Genomic DNA, 22,605 nt, shown 5'->3' on the forward strand with positions numbered 1-22,605 from the left:
TATCTCGCGGGAAAAGACGATTGATGCGTCCTCTCATGTGTCGTGCGAATTTTTGACTCGCCGTCGCCACTGCCGTACTATTCGTCACGTGGTATTTCCAGTAGCTCTTTCAAAATACTCTCTGCCGTCTTTGCCTCCACAGTTCCCTCTTCGCTACGACGAACCATCTGCCCAACTAGGAACATGATTTTCCCGTGCTGTCCTTTTTCCTTGATTGCTTGCACGACATCGGGGTTCTCCGAGAGCAAAGCTTTAGCGGTAGCCAGATAATCTTCGCGGGACATTGGCCGAAGCGTCATGTTCTCTTCTTCAATGATCTGGTTCACTGTACGCTGGTCTCCATGAAAGATTGTTGCGATGAGTAGCTTTGCGGTACGCCCTGTGATTTGACGGCGGAGGAGTTGAGAGATTATGCTTGTAAGGTTCTGGGACATTACTTTGGTGTCTGTCCAGCCCTCCTCCGAGGTCGTGAAAAGCCCACCAAGCTCATGAAGGACCCTGTTGAGATTAGTCAATGTTCTGCAACTGCAATTTCGACTGTGAAAAGACAGATCATAACTCACCAATTACCTGCAACCCTGCCAATGGAGCCTTGTAGTGCCGTATCGTTCTCTAAATCCTTGTGAAGTAACTGGACTACGTCTAGATAATAGTCAAGCCGCTCGCCATCGTCTAATGCAACCATTGTTTTTGCATCCTTCATGGTAAGCCCATATTTTACTGAGGAAACAAGCTTGCTTGCTATATCATCAGGTAGCTCGGGTAGAGTATCTCGAAGAGCTTGAACAACGTCCTAGACAGTATTAGCAAAGAGCTTAACCACATGAAGCCTCGAAACTGACATCTCCGACTATAACAGGCCCCAGATCCGGATCAGGCATATATCGATAATCAATTTCCCCTTCTTTGCCTCTTAACTTCCTCGTCTCTTTGCTCCCCAAGGTCCAGCCTCGAGTTTCGCCCTCGATGATCCCACCAGCTTCGAGAACATCGATTTGGCGATCTCGCTCAGCAATTATGGCATCTTCCACGGCCTTGAAGCTGCTTAGGTTCTTGATCTCTGTCCGCTGTCCAAGCCCCGTCACGCCATAATATGAATTGTCTGGTCCGGTCCCAGTAGTGTTATGCCTCTCCCTTACCGAGACATTCACGTCGGCGCGGAGACCGCCTAGCTCCATACCAGCCGTGACAGCATCAATGGTCTTAAGGATCGCTTGTATTTTTCGGACGCAAGCGGCGGCAGTAGACGGATGGTGGATGTGGGGGAGGGTTATGACTTCGATGAGCGGGTGAGATACACGGTTGAAGTCAAGGAGGTGGGTGGATGGTGGTCGTTGGATTGTCTTTGCGGTGTCTTGCTCCATCTGAATCTGCTTTATGCCGATTGTAATCGATTTCCCGTCCTCTGGAGCAATTCCATCATGATCGAAGAGCGTGATATGGCCGTCTTTTGCAAAAGGTTCTATTTGCTCACACATTAGCATAGCTACAGGACCAATTGAGGATTTATAGTTACCGTAATATTGTGTGATTTGATACCCGGCCGGCTGATCTTGATAGAAATAATGCTTCCGATCAAAGCTGCTCTTCGGCTGAATAATACAGTTGAGGGCTATGGCAGCACGCAGGGCCGGTATGAGAGTTTCCCGCTGGAAATGAGGCTGGGTTCCAGGAAACGCAACGTCGAACACTGCAACATGAGTGTTTGGCGCGTCACTACTTGAAGTGGCAGCACTGGAGAATAACTTCCGGGCGGTATTGAGCTCAGCGTGTATCTCGATTCCCACGGTCAATTCCCATTTCTCTAGTCTCGGATCCTTAGTTTTCGACTTCTTTTTGGAGGCCTTCGGTCCTCCTTCTAGTTTCTTTTTTTTGGCTTCATCCTTCAATTGCTTCCTGTATGGCGTGACCTCTTCCGCAGTTGTCGTAGTTTGAAGTGAGCGACTTCGAAGCTGGAGACACTGGGCGTTGGCTACCAATTGGCGCCTAACTCGGACATCGCGGAGACAGGCCTGGCACACATATCGTCCTTGAGCTGCACCGCGGTACAGAGAGCTGGAGGGGCGCGAAAACATTGCTGGTGGGTTAAAAGCGCCTGACGCGTTGAAGCTTCAAAGTGAAAGCCGAGATGGTCTGTGCGTGCTACTCTTTTGCCGCCGTTTTAAGTCCCTCCTAGCACTTTTATGAATCAAGATAAGATGTCACTTCTTAGGGCATGCAAACTGAACCAGAGCTTAACCGTGTTGCTCAGTTTTTGCAACTGTCAAGGGTGCTCTCCCGAATTCTTCAACAATCTACCAAGGCGTAATCCACGATAGTATATAAATTAGACACTGCTCCAACAAGCTCTACAGATCTAGATGAGATGCAAACCTATTTCCTGACCAAGTACTAGAGTATTTTAAGCTCGCTGGAGTGCCTCAAGCAGCATCAAGTAGGTGTCAACGAAATGAAATCCCAGCACTGTGCCACCATTCGATGGCCATTCGGGAATCATGAAGTCGATGCGGTGCAACCAACACTTCTGGATCATCTCTCAAGGCACCGTCATATTCCCCTTCTCCGTACAGGCTTCCAGACTTCACTCTCTAGCCAGTCCTCCAGCATGCTCCGCACATCCCTGGCAATGCGACAGTTATCTCATTCCGTACTCAGACTCCATCAAATCGCATGGTTCTTTCCAGTTCGTCTACACACATTCCCTACACTCGAATCCCAGCTTGTCCAGCAACATGGACTTCGGATGTGGGCCAAGGACTCGAGAACGCAGCCAAATTTGAAAGCAGGCAGCGCAGAGCTACTTGACGAAGCAACCTCTAGGTTCTCGTCTGCCTTGATCTTCAAACGTATCGGTGTTAGTACGTTACTCTTCAGTGCTATTGGGATTTCGGTAGCCCTTGAATTAATTCGCGACAATCATCAAGTAAAGCAAAGGGGTGATGGAGAGCAGCGCGGGGACGTGAAAGCCATTGAAGGACCAAAATGAGAAGAGGAGAGAGAAGAGGCGTGAGGCTCGTCATAAATGACCAGAGTGCAAATAGTGTGACGAGTATAAGAACGAGTTTGGTGTAAGATGTCGGGGTAAGGGAAGGCGAACGGCAGAAAAGGACCTAATCGCGATGTGGAAAGATGCTACGGCTACGAAGGCGTATCAATCGGCCTGTTCGTCGGGGATGCACCTCGGAAAGCAATTCCTCAAGCCCAGGAAAGGGATGTCGATTTCTGATACGTTTCATCTTGGTGATCCTTTTGACTGTCCGTGGGCTTTGAAAGATCATAGTACGCCGAAAGACATTTTAAAGTTTGGACGCATGGTGGAAGAGACTATGGGTTAGTGCTCTGAGTAACATGAACTGTAATGGCGGCTGTTCTTGGACCCAGCGAGAACAGATCTCAAAGCACTGTAGAGGTGAAATGACACCGCTCATTGGAGCCGTCTCCTCCCTCGCGTGCCCTTACCAAAACAAAAAACCCTTCCTCAGATCAACTTATCCATATACTTTGAAAAACTTCAACCCTACTCGTACTAACCAGCAGGATCTTTGCCCTAGTGGCGTCGGCCCCGTATCTCCAATATGCTTACCTTAGGTCTTGTTTTTCTTTTTTATATCCGTTGTCTGGGTCCGCGTTCGACTCCCGCTCTTGTCAGTTTTTTTCTCATTGGAGAACCCCTATTCGGAGGGTGTCTATACTCCTCACCTGTATACTAAAGCAATATGTTAGCTCGCTCCTCTCTTGTATCATTCTTGTACACGCTCTATTTTCCGAGTGGGGGGCTCAAGGTGTTTCAGGAATCCGAGCAGTGTGCATAGAGGTTCATCAGTTTCACCAACCTGTAGGCTTACCAGGAAACCTCGGACGGCTACACAAGATAATAGGATATCACCTACATTTTGGTGGAATAACCTTATTGTACCATTAGTAGTGGCGGAAGAGTGTACGCAGATCTATGGCGATGAACTAGATCGTTCTTTCATAGTTCGCGGTCGTGCCTGATGGTTTCAGGAAGTTGGTGATACAACCAATCTTGTGCTCCAGCCTTAGCTAAGCCCCACCCCAGCCCCTCTATCGGGAAACTGACCTTGGGAGCCTGACCTCACACTCTATCAACTACATCCTCCGCCACAACCACATCTCCACGAACTACTACATTTCGCCCTCTCCACAAGAAAGCCCGTTTCCACCATGGCGCCACCCTCAACAGTCGTGGTATGCTCCCCCCTGGGCATCCTCCCAGTCCACAAACAAAGCTAACAGGCACCAGTCAAAGCTGAAGGTACAGCTCAAGCTGGCGATATCGCGCCTACGAATGGTGCAGCAAAAAGACTCCGCACTAGCTAAGCAACAGCGGCGCGCAATGGCACAACTACTAGAGGTACACCCCATCCCCAGATCCCCCCTCCACCCCCCTCCTAAAACCAATCCAACTAACCCCCCTCCCCACCCCTCAGGCCGGCAAGCTCGAATCCGCGCGCATTCGAGTCGAAAACATCATCCGCAGCGACATAACCACGGAGCTGCACGAGATGCTCGAGCTGTACTGCGAGCTGCTGCTCGCGCGCTCCCAGCTCCTCGACCCCCCCTCCTCCCCCCACAGCTCGCCAGCCCCGCACGGCGTCGCCTCGCTCGACCCCGCGCTCGAAGAAGCCGTGCGCTCCCTCATCTACGCGGCGCCCCGCACCTCGATCAAGGAACTGCACCAAGCGCGCACGCTGCTGGTCGAGAAATTCGGGAAAGACGTCGCGCTGGCGAGTATGGAGGGCGAGGGGGTCGCGGAGCGCGTGCTGAACAAGCTGCGGATTGACACGCCGGATCGGAAGCTCGTGGATGCGTATTTGGCGGAGATTGCGCGGTTCTACGGCGTCCCGTTTGGGGAGGCGGAGGAAGAGGAAGAGGATGATGATGGGGAGGGTGGAGGTGGGATTGGGGAGCTAGCGGAGCCGGAGAGAAAGAAGCAGAAGGAGAGGCTGCTGGAGCCGCCGCTGGAGGCGGAGCCAGGCGATGATCCGAAGAAGCAGCGTGAGGAGGACGAGGTAGCGGAGCTGGCGAAAGCGACGCCGCCACGGAAGTTTGGACCCCAGAGCCCGCTGCGCATCACACCGCCGAGTCCGAGTACAGATAATATTGCACCGAAGCTGCGACTGCCAGGGCAGAGCGATGCGGCGAACGTTCGGAAAGGGGAGGTGAAGCCTGCGGCGCCGGCGAAGAAGAAGGATGACGGGCCTGGCGGGAAAATACCCGATGTGGATGAGTTGGCGAAGAGGTTCGCGCAGCTAAAGAGGTAGGGCTGGCATTAGGACAGATGATGTGATGATCACGAGCACGGACTCGACTTGGCAATGAATAACGATGAAGATCGTGGATGCTTCGGATAGATGCCAGATGATACCAATATATTGACATTGCCTGCCAGCGCAGGCTAATGGTATTTCTCAGCGAAAAGCGAGGTCTAGGGATATACCGGAACCGAACTCGTATCCGCGGAACGCTTCAAAACGAAGGACACTAGCAAAACAAGACTTTATGCCCACGCCGCTCGACAGGTATGCAACCGGCCACGAAATCCCTAAAAAACGCGATTTTTTGCCCATATGTCCATGAAACACCTTACTCGGGCCCCGTCGGGTTGTTTCACAATGATCGAAGATCAGCCCGTACGTAGTACGGGCCTACACCCTCAACCGAAAAACACCCTCAAACGAAAATATATTATACATTCACTGTTTCTCAATTAATAGGCCTCCCCTAGGGCCCCCATTCCATCCGGTCTAATGCAGGATCAACCTGAGTATTGCCTTCATCTCCATCCTCATTTGGTGTTGGTGGCCTAGGTTTTGTAGCCTTGGCATAGTCAATCATCTTGGCCACCCGTTTTCTCCCCATCTTCGTACACGGCCCCATCACCCATCTAATATAGGCCTTTCTATATACAGGCTTAATCAGGGGCCTCCAATTCACCATCTGATTGGCTGGTGACGTAGGAGGAAGCTCGCCTTGAAAGCTATACACCTCTACATAGTTGCCCCAATAGAATTTGGTAAATGCAGGAAGAACCTCATCTATATATCTTGTATACGCTTTTTAATGCTATTCTTTACGCTTTAATATTAGAGCCTGCATTTCTTTATCCTTATTATTTATTTGGCGCTGTCTTTTTATATATCGAGCCTCTTTAGCGTATACTAGGCCTCCAGAAAGTAGCTTCTTCCTAGCACCTAATCTACGGCTGTTGTATGCAGCTTATACTGCCTGTGTTTTTAAAAGCTCTAAATAAATTAGACGCCAGGTATTATAATATGCCTTACCTGCCAACTAGGTACGCAGCTAGTAGGTTTTCGAACCAATCCTCTATTAAGTGCTGGCCAGTAATAATAATTATTAGAGCTATATATTTACCGTTTAAACGCACTGTTTCTACTAGTATTACTAGCTCTCTACTATTTAAATAAGGCACGTAGATCTCCCTCCCTACGCCGGTCTAAACTAGCTGGCTACATGCTACACCAAGGCGTACGCCGCACTTATCAAAGTTCCAGTAGTTATCTGGTATAATTCCATGCTATTTGCAGTAGGCAGCTTGCCCTTCGAACCAGGTCTGTATGTAGGCGGGATCCTGTGCCCTTTTCCGTGAAGTTTCAATAGGCTTGGCCTTGGTTTTGTTGTATGATGTATTCTCAAGGTATCTTATTGGCCAGTGAATGCCTACGCGTGGGGGGGCTTCGTTATTGTTGTAAAGTACAGTGTGATTTCGGGCTAAAATCGAATTGGCGGCATCGCGTACCATCTCTCGACGAATTCTAAACCTAATACTGTCTATATGGTCCAAAAATTGCTTCAAGGCAAGTGCTTGAGCCTTATCCAACCTCTGGCCAACAGGCCTACGTGTTGACTTCGTTGCATTACCACGAAAGGCCCTCCAAAGCTTGCCGTAGGTGACATTTCGGGTGGCTGAGATTTGCATAAGATTGTGCTTGCCGCCGAGCGCCTTGAGTTCCTTCACAATTGTATTAATCTCATCAGCTTCATCTGTATATTCTGAATAAACTGGCCGAGTCATTTTGTAGCTGTAGTACGTTGTTGTACGTAGGCGTAGGTGTAAAGCAGTGAATAGAGGGGTAAATTTTCGTTGAGGGTGTTTTTCGGTTGAGGGTGTAGGCCCGTACTACGTACGGGCTGATCTTCGATCATTGTGAAACAACCCGACGGGGCCCGAGTACTTGATTGATCATAATGAAAGCGACACGTTATATTCTGAGAAAACCGCCAATTGCAACTGACATAAGCCAAGATGACGAGGAGACTCAGGCGCTGTACCTAGCTTTGATGAACGCCGCATCCGCCAGATAGATCAAAGGCTTAAAGGGCCTGAAATTCAAGCTTAGAAATCGCTTGCTTCGGGAACTTTGTGAACAAACTGAATCAGAATTGTGCACGTCGTATGTACTCGTGGTGATTCTTCACATCAAACGGCGGTACCAGGAGCAGTCTGAGAGAGAGAAGGCGGGGTGCCAGGGTGCGACTGTATGGATTCGTCGATGTTGAGATCGCGCATGCTGTACGAGGAATCAGATGAAAATACATGAACGTTACAAGACAAGAAGCATACCTTTTCGACTTGCGAAGCGAATTCCTGCCAAACCATTTCCTGAATCCCTTGCGCTGTTTCTAAAGATCACCTCGTTAGCTAATCCTGTGTGAAAGTCCCTTCGAAGCAAGGCTTGGTGATATTGAAGAATCAGGCGACCAGCTTACCTCTCCATCCTCCTCCCTCCCCACACTGCTCCCACTCCCACTAGTTGGACTGATTGCACTCCCCGCGCTGACACCGCTTCCGGCGCTACTTCCTTCTAACAACCCCACTGTCGGTGGTGCCCACCGCTCCACGTCTCCATTCACAACCACGAACCACGCCACCTTCTCCCCCGGCGCAATCTTGTCCCTCAAATCGACCAGAGCGGCCCATGCCTCGTTCGCCACACCCTTCCCCCTCACTTCATCGATATCAACTCCTAGTTGTACTTCGTGGACCTGGTCGCAAACGTAGGCGAAGGGCTGAGACTTGGCGGAGGTGTCGGCGGGGTCATACTGCTCAATGAAGCGGAGCGAGGGAAGCGAGGCCATGAGCTCTGGGTAGAGCGTGTGGAAGTTCTGGGTCAAAGTTGCGGTGGTAGGCGGCGCCATAAGCCATTCTGCGGCGGCATCGTCGAGGTTTTGCAAGATGATGTGGATTCGGATGAGAGGACGGGGCCAGCGGAAGCCGTGGCAGAGGTAGGTAGGCATTGTAGAGAGTTGTATAGGTTGCCACGGCGAGGGAGGGTATTCGTTTTTTCTTTCTCTCACAAAGCGTGAGATGTCCTTCCTGAGGTTTCGTCCTCAGCTCGTGAAACTTGGCGGGGCGAGAGGTGGTTGGGTTCGTGGTCTTGTTTGATATGCGCTCTCTACCAGAACAATAGACCGGTGTGCGCGTACCGTGGGCGTCAAAGCAAGGGCTGCCCGTCGAATCCTGACCTCAGCACCTGAAACCGGACTAATACTTGCAAACGTGTGGTCGCGAGGTTAACTAACTAGGGCTGATGTCGGGTGAGTGGTGCTGGGATGGCACCTTCGGGAAAGGGTTCAACACCTCGAATCCGGGGTTCGAGGCTGGCCTGGGGGGACGGCGGTAGCTTTATCTTGTACACAAGAGTCGGCGCTGGGATGGGGTGGGATTGCACATGTCGCGCAGGCTCAATGAGGTAAAAGAAGGGAGGACCGTGGTACGTGGGCCTCGCCGTCGAGTGCTAATCGCGTCGTTTTGAGCCGCGCAATCACCACACGATGGAGGCTCAAGCTGTGCTGCGTGGGATTGGAGGCGATTCGGCGGTACCTGGATAGGCGTGGAGAGCCGATGTGCATGCCTGAAGCTGATGATGATCCGGGATGATCGCTCTGCGGGGCGTGCTTCATGGCAGCGGGTGGTGAGCTGTCACTCGTCTGGCGGGGTTATCCATCGTGCAACCACCGCTGCGAGTGTCGTTGTTTCGACACTGTTGCGGCCTTCTCATGGGGATCCATATAGCTCGGAGGCATAATCCAATGCTTCGAGTCCATTAAGTCGAGTCTCGCCTTCGCACCTGCCTGCTCGGTCTCCGCGTACGGAAAGTTCCTGCAAAAGTACCTCGACCTCACTTTTGTACCACCCCTCTTCAACCACCCAATATGCCTCTGTGAGTACACCGCATTATTTAACTACCTCGAACATATCTAACAACTCTCAGCCACCTCCTCGCAAAGAAGTCATGGAACGTCTACAACCCCGCCAACGTCGCCCGCGTGCGCGCCGACGAGGCCGCCGCCGCCGCACGCGAAGAGGCAGAGGAGCAGCGCATGCAAGAAGCTGATGCGGAACGCCGTATAGCCATACTACGCGGTGTGACACCCCCTCCACTCCTCCCAGCCCCAGCAGACAATCTCCAAACCGGACACAAGAGAGATCGCAGTGACAAAGCGGAGAAGAGAGATACGGATGGCTCGGGTCATGACAGAAAGCGACGCCGCCTCCGTGGCGAAGACGATACCGATCGTGATATTCGCCTCGCTCAGGTCACGACTACGCCTCGTGCTAAAAATAACCAGGACCTAGAAGCTAAAGGCTGGAAGCCAAAGGTGGCTGTTGATGCGCCGGTTGTCGATCACCGAGGGCATATCAGTCTCTTTCCGGTGGATGAGAAGGCAGAGATGCAGAGGCTGCGGAAGGGTGAGCGGAACGATAAGGCGGAGCGGGAGAAGAGGAAAAAGGAGAACGAGCATGAGCTGCAAAACGGTATGCCGTTAGGAGGAGTGAAAGCACCAGAAAAACCGTGGTACTCAGCGGCAAAGGTATTGTATGATGGGGCTCGGGGGGACGACATGCTGATGAACATGCCCACAAAGGATATGTGGGGCAAGGAAGACCCAAGGCGGGAAGAACGGGAAAAGAAGAGACTCGTCACGAATGATCCGTTCGCCGTCATGCAGAAGGCGCAGGCTCAACTCAAGCAAGCGGAGAGGGACAGGAGGGCCTGGACAGCGAAGAGAGAGCAGGAAATCACGGAGCTAAGGGCAATGGGCGAGCGGGAGAGGAGGCGGGAGAAGCATGGCAAGAGCAAAAAAGGGCATCACGATCAAGCTAAATTGGAAAGCTTCTCGTTGGACAAGTCACCCAAGCATGAAAGTTGGCGTAGAGATGAGGAGAGGAGTTCAAAGCATCAGCAGCATAGAAGTAGGAGCAGAGAGGACAGCCATAAGCGAAGGTCCTCTCATCGCAGCGAGCGCAGGCGAAGCCGAAGTCCAGTCCGAGATCGAAGCCCGGAGTCTAGCAAGCTTCGCGGACATCATCATGGCTCAAGAAAGCATAGAGACGAGCGGAAGTCAGGTGACAAATACGGTCGTGTGCAGCACTAGGATATCAGTCTGTTCACTCCCGTTCGCTAGTTAGGGGTGTTTCAATAGATACCTAATTCTCTAGACATAATGTCAATAATATTAAGGTAAGATTCGGCGCGAGTTTAGATGAATGTGATGATCGGATGCCTAATAAGAGGCACAACCTTAAGACACCCAGGTAGCTTTGGGAAAGTGTTGACGGACTATATACATAATGGTCTAATACTAGAATGGATGGTGAGACAAAAATCACTATATCTATCTAGGTAGGCCTTTGAATGTAGTGTAACATTTGCGACAATCTGCGGTTCGACGGTAAAAAGCAAACATCATGCACGGCGTCTCAATATTTTGCTCTATATTCTGGACACTACATTCTGGCCACTCGTCCTCCACCGGCTCATATACGGACATTACAAATTCTGTGCACATACTTTTACCACTCTTTCTGGTGTTTCAATGGAACTCTGTATATCGAGACCAGTTTATTTGTTTCTACCCTCGTGCTGGCCTATTGATGATAGCTCTCTGACAAATCATCACCACTTTTCAATAACGAGACGTCGGCGCTGGAAAGGCAAAACTCGAGCTAGCATTCGAAGCTCCTCACTAGTCTACTCCTATGCCGTTCCCTATACCGAAACAATTTTTCAGCGTCACATTATTAAGCTTGAGGTTAAGCCCGTCCGCTATGCCACTCTCTCACACGAAGGAGCCTCCAAGGCTTGCCCTAAGGGGGAAACATCGCTAGCTGCCGCGCCAGTGGAGGGGTGATGCTGGGATGAGCTTCTTTCACCCCACTTCCTCGTCATCCGAGGATGCCTTTGAAGCCTTAATTCCGGACGAGTTTGCTACAATCGGTGCGACAGCTATTGGAGGGGGGCAATATAAAAGGCTAGGTTTGATCTCCTTGCTCGACTCTTCAAGCATTTTCCTTATTCAAAGTACCTTCGGTGGGTAGTCGTATGAATAGCTTGACTGTTCGTTTGCTGATAGCTAATGTTCGACTAGGATCCACTTCGCCTTGCTAAATCCTTCCGGCATTTCAAATACCACCCCTCGCCGAACTTCCTCGTCATTCTTTCACCCCGCAACACCAGGTCTGCTCGCAGTCTCAGTCCAGTGACTTTGGCATCTCCCTGAAAAATGACGTCTCATCAACCAGCTGCTTGCTGCACCGTCGGTGTCAAGCATGAGGGCGCCGCTGTCGGCGAATTGGGCAAGTTCGGCGATGGTACGTGGTGTTGACCGAGAGATCTTATATTACAACAACAAACAACAACAAAAGATCTTGAAGATGAACGGGAGCTGATGCAAGTAACAACAGTCGAGGCCTACTTCTCTTACCCCAAAGACCGAAGCACGCAGAATGCCATCCTAATCATCACCGACGTCCTCGGCCATAAATTCCTCAACGTGCAGCTGTACGGTCTCACTATCCCTCGCCTACTTAGCTAGACTATCTGGGAACCTCATCCTGCCTATTTATCACACACTAATTATCACGCAGGATCGCCGACCAATTCGCCGCCAATGGCTACTTCGTTGTGATCCCTAACCTCTTCGGAGACAACCCTGTTCAGCTCAACCCGCCAGAAGGTTTCAATGTCATGGAGTGGCTCAAGGACTTCCAAACACATAACATTGACCCAATCATCGCCGCCTCAATTAAGGAACTGCGCGGCCCGCTCGGGAGCAAGCGAATTGGCGCCGTTGGCTACTGCTTTGGCGGCAAGTACCTGTGCCGTTTCCTCAAGACCGGTCAGATCGACGTCGGGTACACCGCGCATCCGTCCTTTGTGGATAAGGAGGAGCTAGAGGGCATCCAGGGCCCGCTCAGCATCTCTACCGCGGAGACAGATCAGATCTTCCCTGCCGAAAAACGCCACGAGACTGAGGAGATTCTGCTGAAGCTGTCGGTGCCGTATCAGCTCAATCTGTTCTCTGACGTGGCTCACGGGTTTGCTGTGAGGACGGATGTGAGCAAGAAGCCGGGGAAGTTTGCAAAGGAGCAGGCGTTTCTGCAGGCTGTGGCTTGGTTCAATGAGTACCTCAAGTCCGCGTAAGTCATCTGCTTCAAGTCTTTTCGACCGCAGACTTTGTGGGTGAGACGTTGGGGGGAGAGGAGTGATCCTGAGGGGAGTGAGATTTCAGCCGGATTTCTACCTCGGGAGAATGTAGGGGGTCGAGGAGGCGACTAGCTAGAAGAAATGCCTTATGGAACTCAAGGAACACTGTTGATGATCTGATCCGTTTTAGTAACCCCGCCGAGAAGTTGTGATGACGCTGACCGTCCTGCTGTCCGTGACACGGCCACGTCGTCGCAGGCAAACGGGACGACGAGTTCATTGTTGACGATGCTTCATATGCAGGCCCTGGCTCTCGGCTCCGAAAAGTCAATGCTTTCGGTGCCTGGATTAGCAAGCCGAGATGCATGCACTGGGGCGGAAGGGATGCATTGCCGGCGGTAGGGAGGCACTGGTGGCGGGTTTGGCAAACGCTCTGGCCTTGTTGGTAACAGCTGTAATGCATACGATTCAGGAACTGCGAATCGACTTCCATGAACTGCTGAGGAAGCCTGTCGTCCTTCCGTACCGTGACGATGCGCCGAGGACAGTGTCTCGAAGCCAAAGACTTCTTGACTGAGATAGAGAGCTGACTTCGAGGTCGTCTTCGAAAATGATAACGGTAAGACGGCGGCTTTGTGGCTTCTTCTATCGCTCACCCCTACTGTATAATGGAACAACGGGCTCGTCAAGCGATAGAAGCTTCTTGTATAGCCCATACCTTTGCAATCGCAGGGGATAAACACAAGGCTCATGTTACACCGATTCCCCCTGGGAGTTTCCAGGACCCACATAGATCCGATTGCCCACGAGGCATTGCGCATTCAGGCACGATGACATGCCCGAGCCTCCCATTGCAAGCGTCCGATCGTCTGCAGCGGGGATGCGGATCGCAAGTCGTTACTCACCTTAGTCTGACTGCGGCGGTGTTGGGGCATGGTTGCGACGGCCTCCTCGAGCCAAACCATGTCACCATGTGTGATCCCCTGTTTGATGCACTGCGTGAAGAAAGTAACACCTTGCTAGCTGAAGATGCGGAAGCCCGTTGAGTCGTGGGCGGCTTCCGGAGCACTCGGTTTCGAGCTTCCGGTAGCGGATTATGCATTCCGCGGTGCAGTTGTCGAATGCCCCTCTGTCGATCCGCCAGCAAAATACGATCTTTTGCACGGCTGGAGACGCCTCTCACCTGCCGCCAGTCTCAGGACAGGGCCGGAGGTGAGGCAGCGGCGTTGCAATAGGGCCACGATGCGATGAGAGTCAGGGGCCTGGGTCACGTGGCGCTCAGCTCCAACGCCACGGCTGCAGAGCTATCGAAGGGTCGAATTAGCACGCACTGTGACTTGCAGCCGACGACATTTCAAGCCTTGACTGGCGCGCTGTCAGCAGGCGTCCTCGATGAGTCTCAACGTCTGCCCGGCTTCCCCACGGGGCCCTAGTCTTCCTTAACATCCCCACAGCGTGGCACCGTGGTACACATGAACTCGCCCCAGCCGCCGTAATCCGCCGCCTTCCAACCTCATGGACGCCTATTCCCACGAGGATAGGCCTACGCCTGTCTTTCTTGGGAGCCCGCAAACGGACCGAGCAACCTTGGCTTGCCAGCCATGCCGCAGGTGCGTATTCCCTCGACCACGAACGCGCGCTGAAGATAACCCCAACTGACGCTGTACACAGGCGGAAAGCTAAATGGTAGGTCCTGCTTGCTCGCAATTGTTCGCTTTGTGCGTGCTCACACGGCTCTCAGTGACCGTCTGCTTCCGAGCTGCAATGTGTGTGCCCGCACTCTGCAGACCTGCATTTACCCTGCAAAGCGACTCAAGCCGGGCCCTAAAATTGGTGGGGCATCATTTTCCTACCTTCTGAAATTCGTGTTCGCATACTCACTTCTTCGAGGTTCGACTCAGCGTGGCCGCAAAAGGGTCCGTTTCAACAGCCATGGCAGCATCCCCAGTCAAGACGTCCCCGCTTCGACCGCGCGTGAATACATCGCGAGTAGCCAAGAGCCAAATGACAGAGCAGCTCGCAACTCGATTTCTGCGTATCCCACGATTAGAGAGACGAGTGGCAGCACCCAGTCCTCTTTTCAAACGATGCCCTTGAACAACAGTCGGAGCCCCGATTCCTTCTCGCCGCCAACTAATTCGGGCACTGATGAAGAGTCCGGGGAAGGCGGCAAAGAGGCTGCACACATCGCTGCCGCGTTCTTGGAAACTATGAACCTAGCCAACATTATGCATCCAACCCATGAAAAGGCGGCCACAGAAGTTAACAGGAGCCCTCCGCTTTGGAGCCCCCCATCGGCGCAAATGCCAGATCCTGGTCGACAGATTATCCTGCAGTCTTGCGACGAGCTAGGTGTTCATATAGATCAACTGAGAGTATTGTGAGTGCTATAAGGCTCTTAGCCTCCGTTTTTCTTTTGTCAAATTGATCGCCGCATCCTTCATTCTATGTCAAAAAGCCCATACAGAAGTTGTCCACCTTGACACAAGCGCTATCACTACAGGAGGATGGCTTCAGCCTTCTCAACTCTATGATTTCGATCACCAATCTAACGTATAATTTCTAGGGCTCGGACATACTTCGCCAACATGACAGCGTTCACGCTCTTTCACCAACCTACAATTCGCCAAAAGATATATAACATTAAAAATCAACTGCACAGCAAGGCACTCATCGCGGCCATCTGTTCCTTCGCAGCACGTTTTGTTGCCGGGTATCCCGACGCACCAAGGACTCCAGAGACAACTCCGAAAGAAATCCCACCTATACAGGACCACGAACGCATGCACAAGCTTGCGATGAAGTGGGTCCTGGAAGCACTCAATGAATGCGAAGACGAGACTCCTCCACTTTGCGTTCTTCAAGCTCTAGTACTTACGACCTTCTATAAATTAACAGAAGGAGTTCGTGGAAGAGCTTGGAGATTGCTGGGAACGTGCGTTAGGATCGCATACGAGTTACGGCTCAACTTCATCGACATTGACCGGCCAGACTACAGCTCTGATGTAGATAAGTGGTGCGTAGATGAAGAACGTAGACGCTGTTGGTGGGCTATATGGGAGATGGTATGGCCTCTGTTGCTAGTTGTTGATACGAAAGAAACTCCTGCTAACGAATTGCAGGACGTATTTGCTAGTTCTATCAGGCGATGCCCCACTGCCATCGACTGGACAACGAACGAAACTTATCTTCCGGCCAAGGACAGTTGCTGGTTCAACGGGCGATATCAGAAATCTTGCTTCCTGGAGCTGAATGCCACTGACCGAGTGAACTCTCTAAGAGACTCCGGCAATCGAGGTGCCGACGCTTGGTTCATCGTCCTCAACTCTATGATGCACGATGCCCAACTGCTCTCCAATATGTCCACTGTTCTGCCCGATATCGACCCAGACAACAACGTAGCACAAATGATTCAATACTTTCAAAATCAGTTTAAGGGGAAAAAGTTAGAGGACGCAGAGAGGAAGCTACCGGGACTGGAGAATGCTCTACGCTCGTTTAATGCGACCCTCCCGACAGAGCTTTCTTATACCGGGGAATATCTTAGCTTTATGAAGGGCGAAACTTTATCCAGCGCTACCATATTAGCCAGGAGACAAGACGTTGCAAAATATAGCATCCAGATTACCTTTCAGCTCACCAAGATCATGATAAATCATCATTACGCCTTCAGGGAAGTGGCGGCTGGTAAAAGGACAACCGAGAATTCAAGATACACGGGCCTAAACTGGAACACGGTAGAGCCAGAAGTACCAACAAATGCTCAAGGCCTTCAGAACTGTATGGATTCGGCGGACGACATCCTCGCAATCCTAACACGATGCTCAGAGCAATATGTGCAATACGTCAACCCCTTCCTCGCCAGCACCATTTGGCTGGCTACGGCACTGCAAGTTCTCCGCAAGGTGTTCTCTGGTAACTCCAACTCAGACCTCATTGTATCTAAATGCGAGGTCTTGCGGAGCCACTGCGAACAATATTCGCAGGTCTGGGGAACACCATTGGCGCTGATGGAAAACTTGGACACACTCGAAGAGCGATTGCGTGAGAAACAAAGACAAAGGTATGACATCGGAACAACGTCAGCTCAGTTTGTCCCTCGAGGAAGTTCTGAAGAGAAGACTCAAACCTCTTCTAGCAATGAGCAGAATCAAGGCCCAGTGCCAGAGATGGACTGGATGACGTGGCAGCAGCGGCACTACGTGTTCAACCCAGACGCCGGTTTCAACACTGTGCAGGGCATTCCACCGCAGCAATACTACGTGCCAAACATCCCTCTCGATTACACGCAGGTGCCGTATACTGGATTAGGTCAGTCTTCGATGCATGGATTAATCGGCTATAGACCAAACTGACAAGAGCTTAGAAGGGGAACCCTATTCGGTTCCACCGTCAATGCCTGCCGCAACATCGGTCCCGGCCCGAACGATAGAGAACGTCAATCCAAGCACGGAGTTCGACAGCGGCTTTTCTAAATACCTGCAGACACTCATGTCCGATTCTTATACTAAATGATTACCGAGTGTCTGCCAGCTCGTATCTGTAGGACATGGATTCGTTGCTATCTCGGACAGTAAAAGGGAATAGCTATGGAGGAAGGAAACGGAAAAGATCTCATTTTTCTTCTCTCATTTGACCCCGGAGTATACGATGGCGGGTTTTGGCATCAACAACTATATACCCCTACTTTTTTGACGGCGGGGACGGAGCATCAAAATTGCATCACATGATTGGGGAAGGGCGTTTGGTCGTGGGCGCATTCATCCATCTTGCATCAAAATGGTCTTTGAGTGTGAACATAGGTGTAAAGACATACTCGACACACTCATTATAATACATATTAATAAGTTGCTACCTTCAAGACGCCCCTAGAACATGTGATAGACCATGATTTAAAATGTGGTCCGTGCGCACGCGATCCACTTTAACGCGACTTGACGCGGACTGTCTCCGAATTTCTCCAAAGGCATTGCAAAGCCTCTCAGTAACCTTGCTCTTGAAATCAATATGGCTTCGCGACCGGAACTTAAAGTCGAAGATGAAGGCGGCTTCGTCAGGTTCTTCCGGAACCTCCCCTCAAATGGCGGCGACACCATTCGGATATTCGATCGAGGCGACTACTACACAGCTCACGGCGAGGATGCTACTTTCGTTGCTAGGACGGTAGAACAGTCTCAACCTTAAACTTCGATGGACTGTTTGCTAATTGTCTAAGGTCTACCGCACCACCTCTGTCCTCCGCAAATTGGGCAAAGAACCAGGTCTCGAGTCCGTCACCATGTCGATTACAGTGTTCCGTAACTTCCTACGCGAAGCGTTGTTCCGCCTCAGCAAGCGCATTGAAATATGGGAGTCATCCGGAAAAATGAGCTGGAAGGTCAAAAAACATGTATGATTGACAAACTGCCTCTGGAGAGCAGAGTGGTGCTGACCGACGTGGATAGGCATCCCCAGGAAACCTCCAAGACATCGAAGAGGAGCTCGGCGGACAGCTCGAGAGCGCTCCTATAATACTGGCGGTGAAAGTAACGGCGAGGGCTTCCGAAGCTCGGAACGTTGGTGTCTGCTTTGCGGATGCTAGTGTGAGGGAGCTTGGCGTGAGCGAGTTCCTGGACAATGACCTCTACTCCAACTTCGAATCTCTCCTCATCCAGCTCGGTGTTAAGGAGTGTCTGATACAAGCGGATGGCACGAAGAAAGACGTAGAGCTGAACAAGCTGCGGACGATTGCAGACAGCTGTGGATGCGCGGTTTCGGAGAGGGGGTTCGCGGATTTCGGCACAAAAGACATCGACCAAGACCTGACCCGATTGCTGCGGGATGAGATGGCCGTTGGAAGCATGGCCCAGACGGACCTAAAGCTGGCAATGGGTTCCGCAGCTGCGCTGATCAAGTATCTGGGTGTCATGTCGGATTCGTCGAATTTCGGGCAATATCAGCTGTACCAGCACGACTTGTCGCAATACATGAAGTTGGATGCGGCGGCATTGAAGGCTTTGAATCTGATGCCTGGACCAAGGGACGGATCCAAGACAATGAGTTTGTATGGCTTGTTGAATCATTGCAAGACTCCAGTGGGCAGCCGTCTATTAGCTCAGTGGCTCAAGCAGCCCTTGATGAATGTTGAAGAGATTGAGCGAAGACAGCAATTAGTCGAGGCTTTCGTGGAGGATACGGAGCTGCGACAGACTATGCAGGAGGATCATCTACGGTCTATCCCAGATCTTTACAGGCTTGCGAAGAAGTTCCAGAGGAAAATGGCAAATCTTGAGGACGTGGTAAGAGCGTATCAGGTTGCTATCCGCCTTCCTGGGTTTCTCGGAACCCTTGAGGGAATCATGGACGAACAGTACAAGGATCCGTTGGAAGCTGAGTACACTTCAAAGCTACGAGTACGTCCACCGTATTGTATCCCTAATCTGTAGTTTCCCCTAACATCGCCAGGAATACTCCGACAGCCTAGCGAAACTCCAGGAGATGGTTGAGACTACTGTAGATCTCGACGCCCTTGACAATCACGAATTCATCATCAAGCCAGAGTTTGACGACGGGCTACGAACAATCAGGAAGAAGCTGGACCGGCTAAAGTATGATATGGGAGTTGAACATGCTAGGGTCGGAAAAGACCTTGGTCAGGAAATCGACAAAAAACTGTTTATGGAGAATCACCGAGTGCACGGTTGGTGCTTTCGCTTGACTAGAACGGAAGCTGGCTGCATTCGGAATAAGAAGCAGTATCAAGAATGTTCGACTCAGAAGAATGGCGTTTTCTTCACTACTTCAACCCTTCAAGGACTGCGGCGAGAGTTTGATAAGCATTCTGATAACTACAATCGCACTCAAAGCGGGCTCGTCAATGAGGTCGTTGGAGTTGCGGGTAAGCTCACTTTGAGTAGTTTAGAGGACAGTAACTAACTTAGAATAGCATCCTACTGCCCCGTCATCGAGAAGTTGGCCGGCGTTCTTGCACATCTCGATGTCATTGTCAGTTTCGCCCACGTATCGGTACACGCTCCCACCGCCTATTCTCGCCCAAAGATGCACCCTCGAGGCACCGGAAACACCATTCTCAAAGAAGCGCGTCATCCGTGCATGGAGATGCAAGACGACGTTCAATTCATCACAAACGACGTGTCTCTCGAACGAGGCAGCTCCGAGTTCGTCATCATCACTGGACCCAACATGGGCGGTAAATCCACCTACATCCGCCAAATCGGCGTCATCGCCCTGATGGCCCAAATCGGCTGCTTTGTACCTTGCTCTGAGGCCGAACTGACGATCTTCGACTGCGTCCTCGCTCGTGTCGGCGCCAGCGACTCGCAACTGAAAGGCGTCTCGACCTTCATGGCCGAGATGCTTGAAACCGCCAACATCCTCAAGTCCGCGACTAAGGAGAGCCTCATCATCATCGACGAGCTCGGCCGCGGCACCAGCACCTACGACGGCTTTGGCCTCGCGTGGGCCATCTCGGAGCACATCGTTAAGGAAATCGGCGCCTTTGCTCTCTTCGCAACCCACTTCCACGAACTCACCGCCCTGAGCGACACGTATCCACAGGTTCAGAACCTCCACGTCGTCGCCCACATCAGCGACTCCCCCCCTGACGGCGCCCACGCGGAGAGCAGGCGCGAGGTGACGCTGCTCTACAAGGTCCAGCCAGGCGTGTGCGACCAGTCATTCGGCATCCACGTTGCGGAGCTGGTGCGGTTTCCGGCGAAGGTCATCAATATGGCGAAGCGGAAGGCGGATGAGCTGGAGGACTTCTCGGGTAAACATGAGGATGGGTATGTGGCGGCGGAGAAGGAGGATGTGGAGGAGGGGAGTAGGCTGCTGAAGGAGGTGCTGGTGAGGTGGAAGCGGGAGGTTGAGGCGGAGGGGTTGAGTGGGGAGCAGCAGGTGGAGAGGATGAGGGAGCTAGTCGGGGCGGATGAGAGGTTGTTGGCGAATCCGTTCTTCAAGGGGGTTAAGGCGTTGTAAGAGACAACTGGGGTACTGAGTTCGAGATACTGCGTGGGAAGGTGGAGCAGCGTTTGAGGACAGGCACTGGCGTATGGCTACTGGGCGTATTCTTTGACGTACACACGGCAATGTATGTACGATCAGCTCTGTTACAAGGGCCATAATATCGAAGCTTGAAAGAGGGTCTCTTGTCCCGAACCAAATGGAGTCTACAGTCAAGATTGCTGTATGTACGCTGAGCATGCAGGTGGAAAACTTGCAAAGATATCAACTACCTAGAGAGAAAGTGGAGCATATGTCTGGATGTACTCGAAACCCCAGGCTAGATGTGCGTAGCCTCCGCCTGTCCCCTTTCCTGCTATCGAAACGGCCAACAAAGCTCATCCACAACTACCACAACCTGAAAACCTAAACCATTCCACCAAAAAAACAAGAAATATCCATTCAGAGCGATAGAACCCTCCATCCATATCCCACGAACTTCCTATAAATCGCATAGGACCTCAAAGCGATCCGTTGAATTTAGATAATTGCAAACCTGTTTTTGGCCGGAGTAACAGATTGCGACAGCGCTCCACACTTTCCAGCGCTCAAAGATCAGACGAAACCGGAATAGGAAAGTTTTGGAACTTGGCGCGGTCATGTGATCCAAGTCCCAACGACCACAACCCCCCAATCCCAAACTCCACACCCCCCACAAGCCTCCCCTTCGCACTCACCACCCATGGAGAAGCAGAACTATCTCGTGTAGTACGACTCCCGCGATGTCCCTCACCACCAACCTCATCCCCTACCCGCGTCCGACGCCGTCGGCAATACACTCGACGTATCCGCGGGACTGAGCTTCGAACTATACAACTGCAGATCATTCCCAGCACCGCACCACTCCAATGCGTTCCCCGGACACAGCATCCCACAGAACGCCTGAGCCACCGGCTGCGCAGCCGGGTCGAGAGCGTTCCCCATCCAGCACTCGCGCCCGTACTCGAGGCCGAAGTAGGTCCAGTGCCCTGCCCCAGCTTGCGCGGCGCAGAGCTCGATGGTCATGCTGTCGTTGTAATAGGGGGTCGGCAGCGCGCGGCCGGCGGGCTTTTCGGCGTAGCAGCCTAGCGAGCTGTATGCGCCGACGGTCGGCGGGGCGGTGGTTGGGGTAGGTGTAGGCGTAAAGCTGGTAGGGGAGCTGGGGTTTAGCTGGAGCTGGTACATATTCAGCCCGTTTGGTCCGCCGCAGATCTCAGCGCTGTTGTTCGCGCAGGGCATGTGGCAGCGGCCGTCGGTGGTGGGGGTGGAGGACGGGGGGATGGCGGTGCCGCAGTAGCATTCGGTGCTGTATTCGACCCCGAAGAAGGCGGTGGGGAAGCAGAAGGCGGCGCAGAGCTCGACGGTCATGGAGGTGTTGGCGGCGCTGTTGAGGGTGAGGGCGCGGCCGGGGATTTCGTTGTAGCAGCCGATGGATGTGTAGGGCCCTGCTGATGGGACGACGATAGGGGAGGTTGGCGTGGCTGTTGGGGAGGTTGAAGAGGAGGGAGGTGTTGGTGAGGTTATTGGGATGGTTTTGTTGGAGTAGTATATGTTCAGGAAGTCTGGGCCGCCGCAGGTTTCGGTGGAGTCGCCGGCACAGGGCATCGAGCAACCGTCGTCGGTGTTCTGTTTGATGGAGAGAGAGCAGATGTTGTTGTCGCAGTAGCACTCAGAGCTATACTCAACGCCAAAATACCGGTAGCTCGAGCAGTATTGAGCACATGATTCTAGTGTGTTGGCTTCGCCGCTTGTGCTATCGCTGGCCAGAGCTCTACGATCATGAGTCTCGTTGTAGCAACCTAGCGCGAGGTATCCAGAAAGGGAGTCAGTGGGGATTGATGAAGGGGACGAAGAAAATGAGGTTGCGGTTAAGGAGGATGAGGTTACAGAAGAGAGACTCGGAGCTGTGCCATTCTTTTGATAGACCTGCGTTCTTCCTCCAGCTCCGCAATACTCGCTATTGCTTCCTTTGCAAGTCATGGAGCACTGATTGTCGGGCCCAAGAGTGGAACTACTGCTAAGTTTGGAGCCGCAGTAGCATTCTGCGGAGTATTGTAGACCAAAGTAAGTATATTCCGAGCAGAAGTTTGCACAAGCCTCCACCGTCATGTCATTTGAGTTCGTCGTCTTTTCTCTCAAGGTTTTGGTCCCA

General features: G+C 52.1%; 10 protein-coding genes across 10 annotated transcripts; 6 read left to right on the forward strand and 4 right to left on the reverse strand.

Annotated features, from left to right (window-relative positions):
• Positions 1-77: 77 nt before the first annotated feature.
• Positions 78-2,075, reverse strand: BDZ99DRAFT_392081 (Asp-tRNAAsn/Glu-tRNAGln amidotransferase B subunit; the record flags this gene model as incomplete). Its single annotated transcript, XM_033715765.1, has 4 exons — positions 78-498; positions 564-793; positions 843-1,462; positions 1,517-2,075. The coding sequence occupies 4 exons, from the start codon at positions 2,073-2,075 to the stop codon at positions 78-80; spliced, it is 1,830 nt and encodes a 609-aa protein (XP_033575050.1).
• A 222-nt stretch (positions 2,076-2,297) lies between these two features.
• Positions 2,298-3,167, forward strand: BDZ99DRAFT_72741 (uncharacterized protein). The gene has a single exon (XM_033728855.1). It carries the CDS (start codon positions 2,450-2,452, stop codon positions 2,984-2,986), a length of 537 nt encoding a protein of 178 aa, XP_033575051.1. The 5' UTR covers positions 2,298-2,449; the 3' UTR covers positions 2,987-3,167.
• A 1,018-nt stretch (positions 3,168-4,185) lies between these two features.
• BDZ99DRAFT_489587 (DUF292-domain-containing protein) lies at positions 4,186-5,285 on the forward strand (the record flags this gene model as incomplete). The annotated part of the gene is made up of 3 exons (XM_033722994.1): positions 4,186-4,209; positions 4,265-4,375; positions 4,452-5,285. 3 exons carry the CDS (start codon positions 4,186-4,188, stop codon positions 5,283-5,285), a joined length of 969 nt encoding a protein of 322 aa, XP_033575052.1.
• A 1,069-nt stretch (positions 5,286-6,354) lies between these two features.
• BDZ99DRAFT_72805 (uncharacterized protein) lies at positions 6,355-7,377 on the reverse strand. The gene is made up of 2 exons (XM_033728857.1): positions 7,171-7,377; positions 6,355-6,994 (listed from the first exon to the last, which is right to left on the reverse strand). The coding sequence occupies exons 1-2, from the start codon at positions 7,186-7,188 to the stop codon at positions 6,560-6,562; spliced, it is 453 nt and encodes a 150-aa protein (XP_033575053.1). The 5' UTR covers positions 7,189-7,377; the 3' UTR covers positions 6,355-6,559.
• BDZ99DRAFT_72751 (uncharacterized protein) lies at positions 7,260-8,474 on the reverse strand. The gene is made up of 3 exons (XM_033728856.1): positions 7,753-8,474; positions 7,607-7,665; positions 7,260-7,553 (listed from the first exon to the last, which is right to left on the reverse strand). The coding sequence occupies exons 1-3, from the start codon at positions 8,278-8,280 to the stop codon at positions 7,463-7,465; spliced, it is 678 nt and encodes a 225-aa protein (XP_033575054.1). The 5' UTR covers positions 8,281-8,474; the 3' UTR covers positions 7,260-7,462.
• Positions 8,475-8,996: 522 nt separating this feature from the next.
• On the forward strand, positions 8,997-10,739 carry BDZ99DRAFT_464981 (uncharacterized protein). The gene is made up of 2 exons (XM_033720443.1): positions 8,997-9,206; positions 9,258-10,739. The coding sequence occupies exons 1-2, from the start codon at positions 9,199-9,201 to the stop codon at positions 10,420-10,422; spliced, it is 1,173 nt and encodes a 390-aa protein (XP_033575055.1). The 5' UTR covers positions 8,997-9,198; the 3' UTR covers positions 10,423-10,739.
• A 596-nt stretch (positions 10,740-11,335) lies between these two features.
• On the forward strand, positions 11,336-12,475 carry BDZ99DRAFT_72844 (alpha/beta-hydrolase). The gene is made up of 4 exons (XM_033728858.1): positions 11,336-11,357; positions 11,416-11,638; positions 11,732-11,828; positions 11,915-12,475. Exons 2-4 carry the CDS (start codon positions 11,551-11,553, stop codon positions 12,468-12,470), a joined length of 741 nt encoding a protein of 246 aa, XP_033575056.1. The 5' UTR covers positions 11,336-11,357; positions 11,416-11,550; the 3' UTR covers positions 12,471-12,475.
• A 2,586-nt stretch (positions 12,476-15,061) lies between these two features.
• BDZ99DRAFT_420913 (uncharacterized protein) lies at positions 15,062-17,328 on the forward strand (the record flags this gene model as incomplete). Its single annotated transcript, XM_033716938.1, has 3 exons — positions 15,062-15,538; positions 15,596-16,784; positions 16,840-17,328. 3 exons carry the CDS (start codon positions 15,062-15,064, stop codon positions 16,986-16,988), a joined length of 1,815 nt encoding a protein of 604 aa, XP_033575057.1. The 3' UTR covers positions 16,989-17,328.
• A 152-nt stretch (positions 17,329-17,480) lies between these two features.
• BDZ99DRAFT_447274 (DNA mismatch repair protein) lies at positions 17,481-20,945 on the forward strand (the record flags this gene model as incomplete). The annotated part of the gene is made up of 5 exons (XM_033718002.1): positions 17,481-17,636; positions 17,689-17,862; positions 17,918-18,865; positions 18,918-19,350; positions 19,399-20,945. The coding sequence occupies 5 exons, from the start codon at positions 17,481-17,483 to the stop codon at positions 20,448-20,450; spliced, it is 2,763 nt and encodes a 920-aa protein (XP_033575058.1). The 3' UTR covers positions 20,451-20,945.
• Positions 20,946-21,172: 227 nt separating this feature from the next.
• BDZ99DRAFT_500353 (WSC-domain-containing protein) lies at positions 21,173-22,579 on the reverse strand. Its single transcript, XM_033723713.1, has one exon. The coding sequence runs from the start codon at positions 22,560-22,562 to the stop codon at positions 21,216-21,218; it is 1,347 nt and encodes a 448-aa protein (XP_033575059.1). The 5' UTR covers positions 22,563-22,579; the 3' UTR covers positions 21,173-21,215.
• Between the last annotated feature and the right edge of the window lie 26 nt (positions 22,580-22,605).

Source organism: Mytilinidion resinicola (genome assembly GCF_010093595.1).
Source record: "Mytilinidion resinicola strain CBS 304.34 unplaced genomic scaffold BDZ99scaffold_13, whole genome shotgun sequence".
Lineage (NCBI taxonomy): Eukaryota > Fungi > Ascomycota > Dothideomycetes > Mytilinidiales > Mytilinidiaceae > Mytilinidion > Mytilinidion resinicola.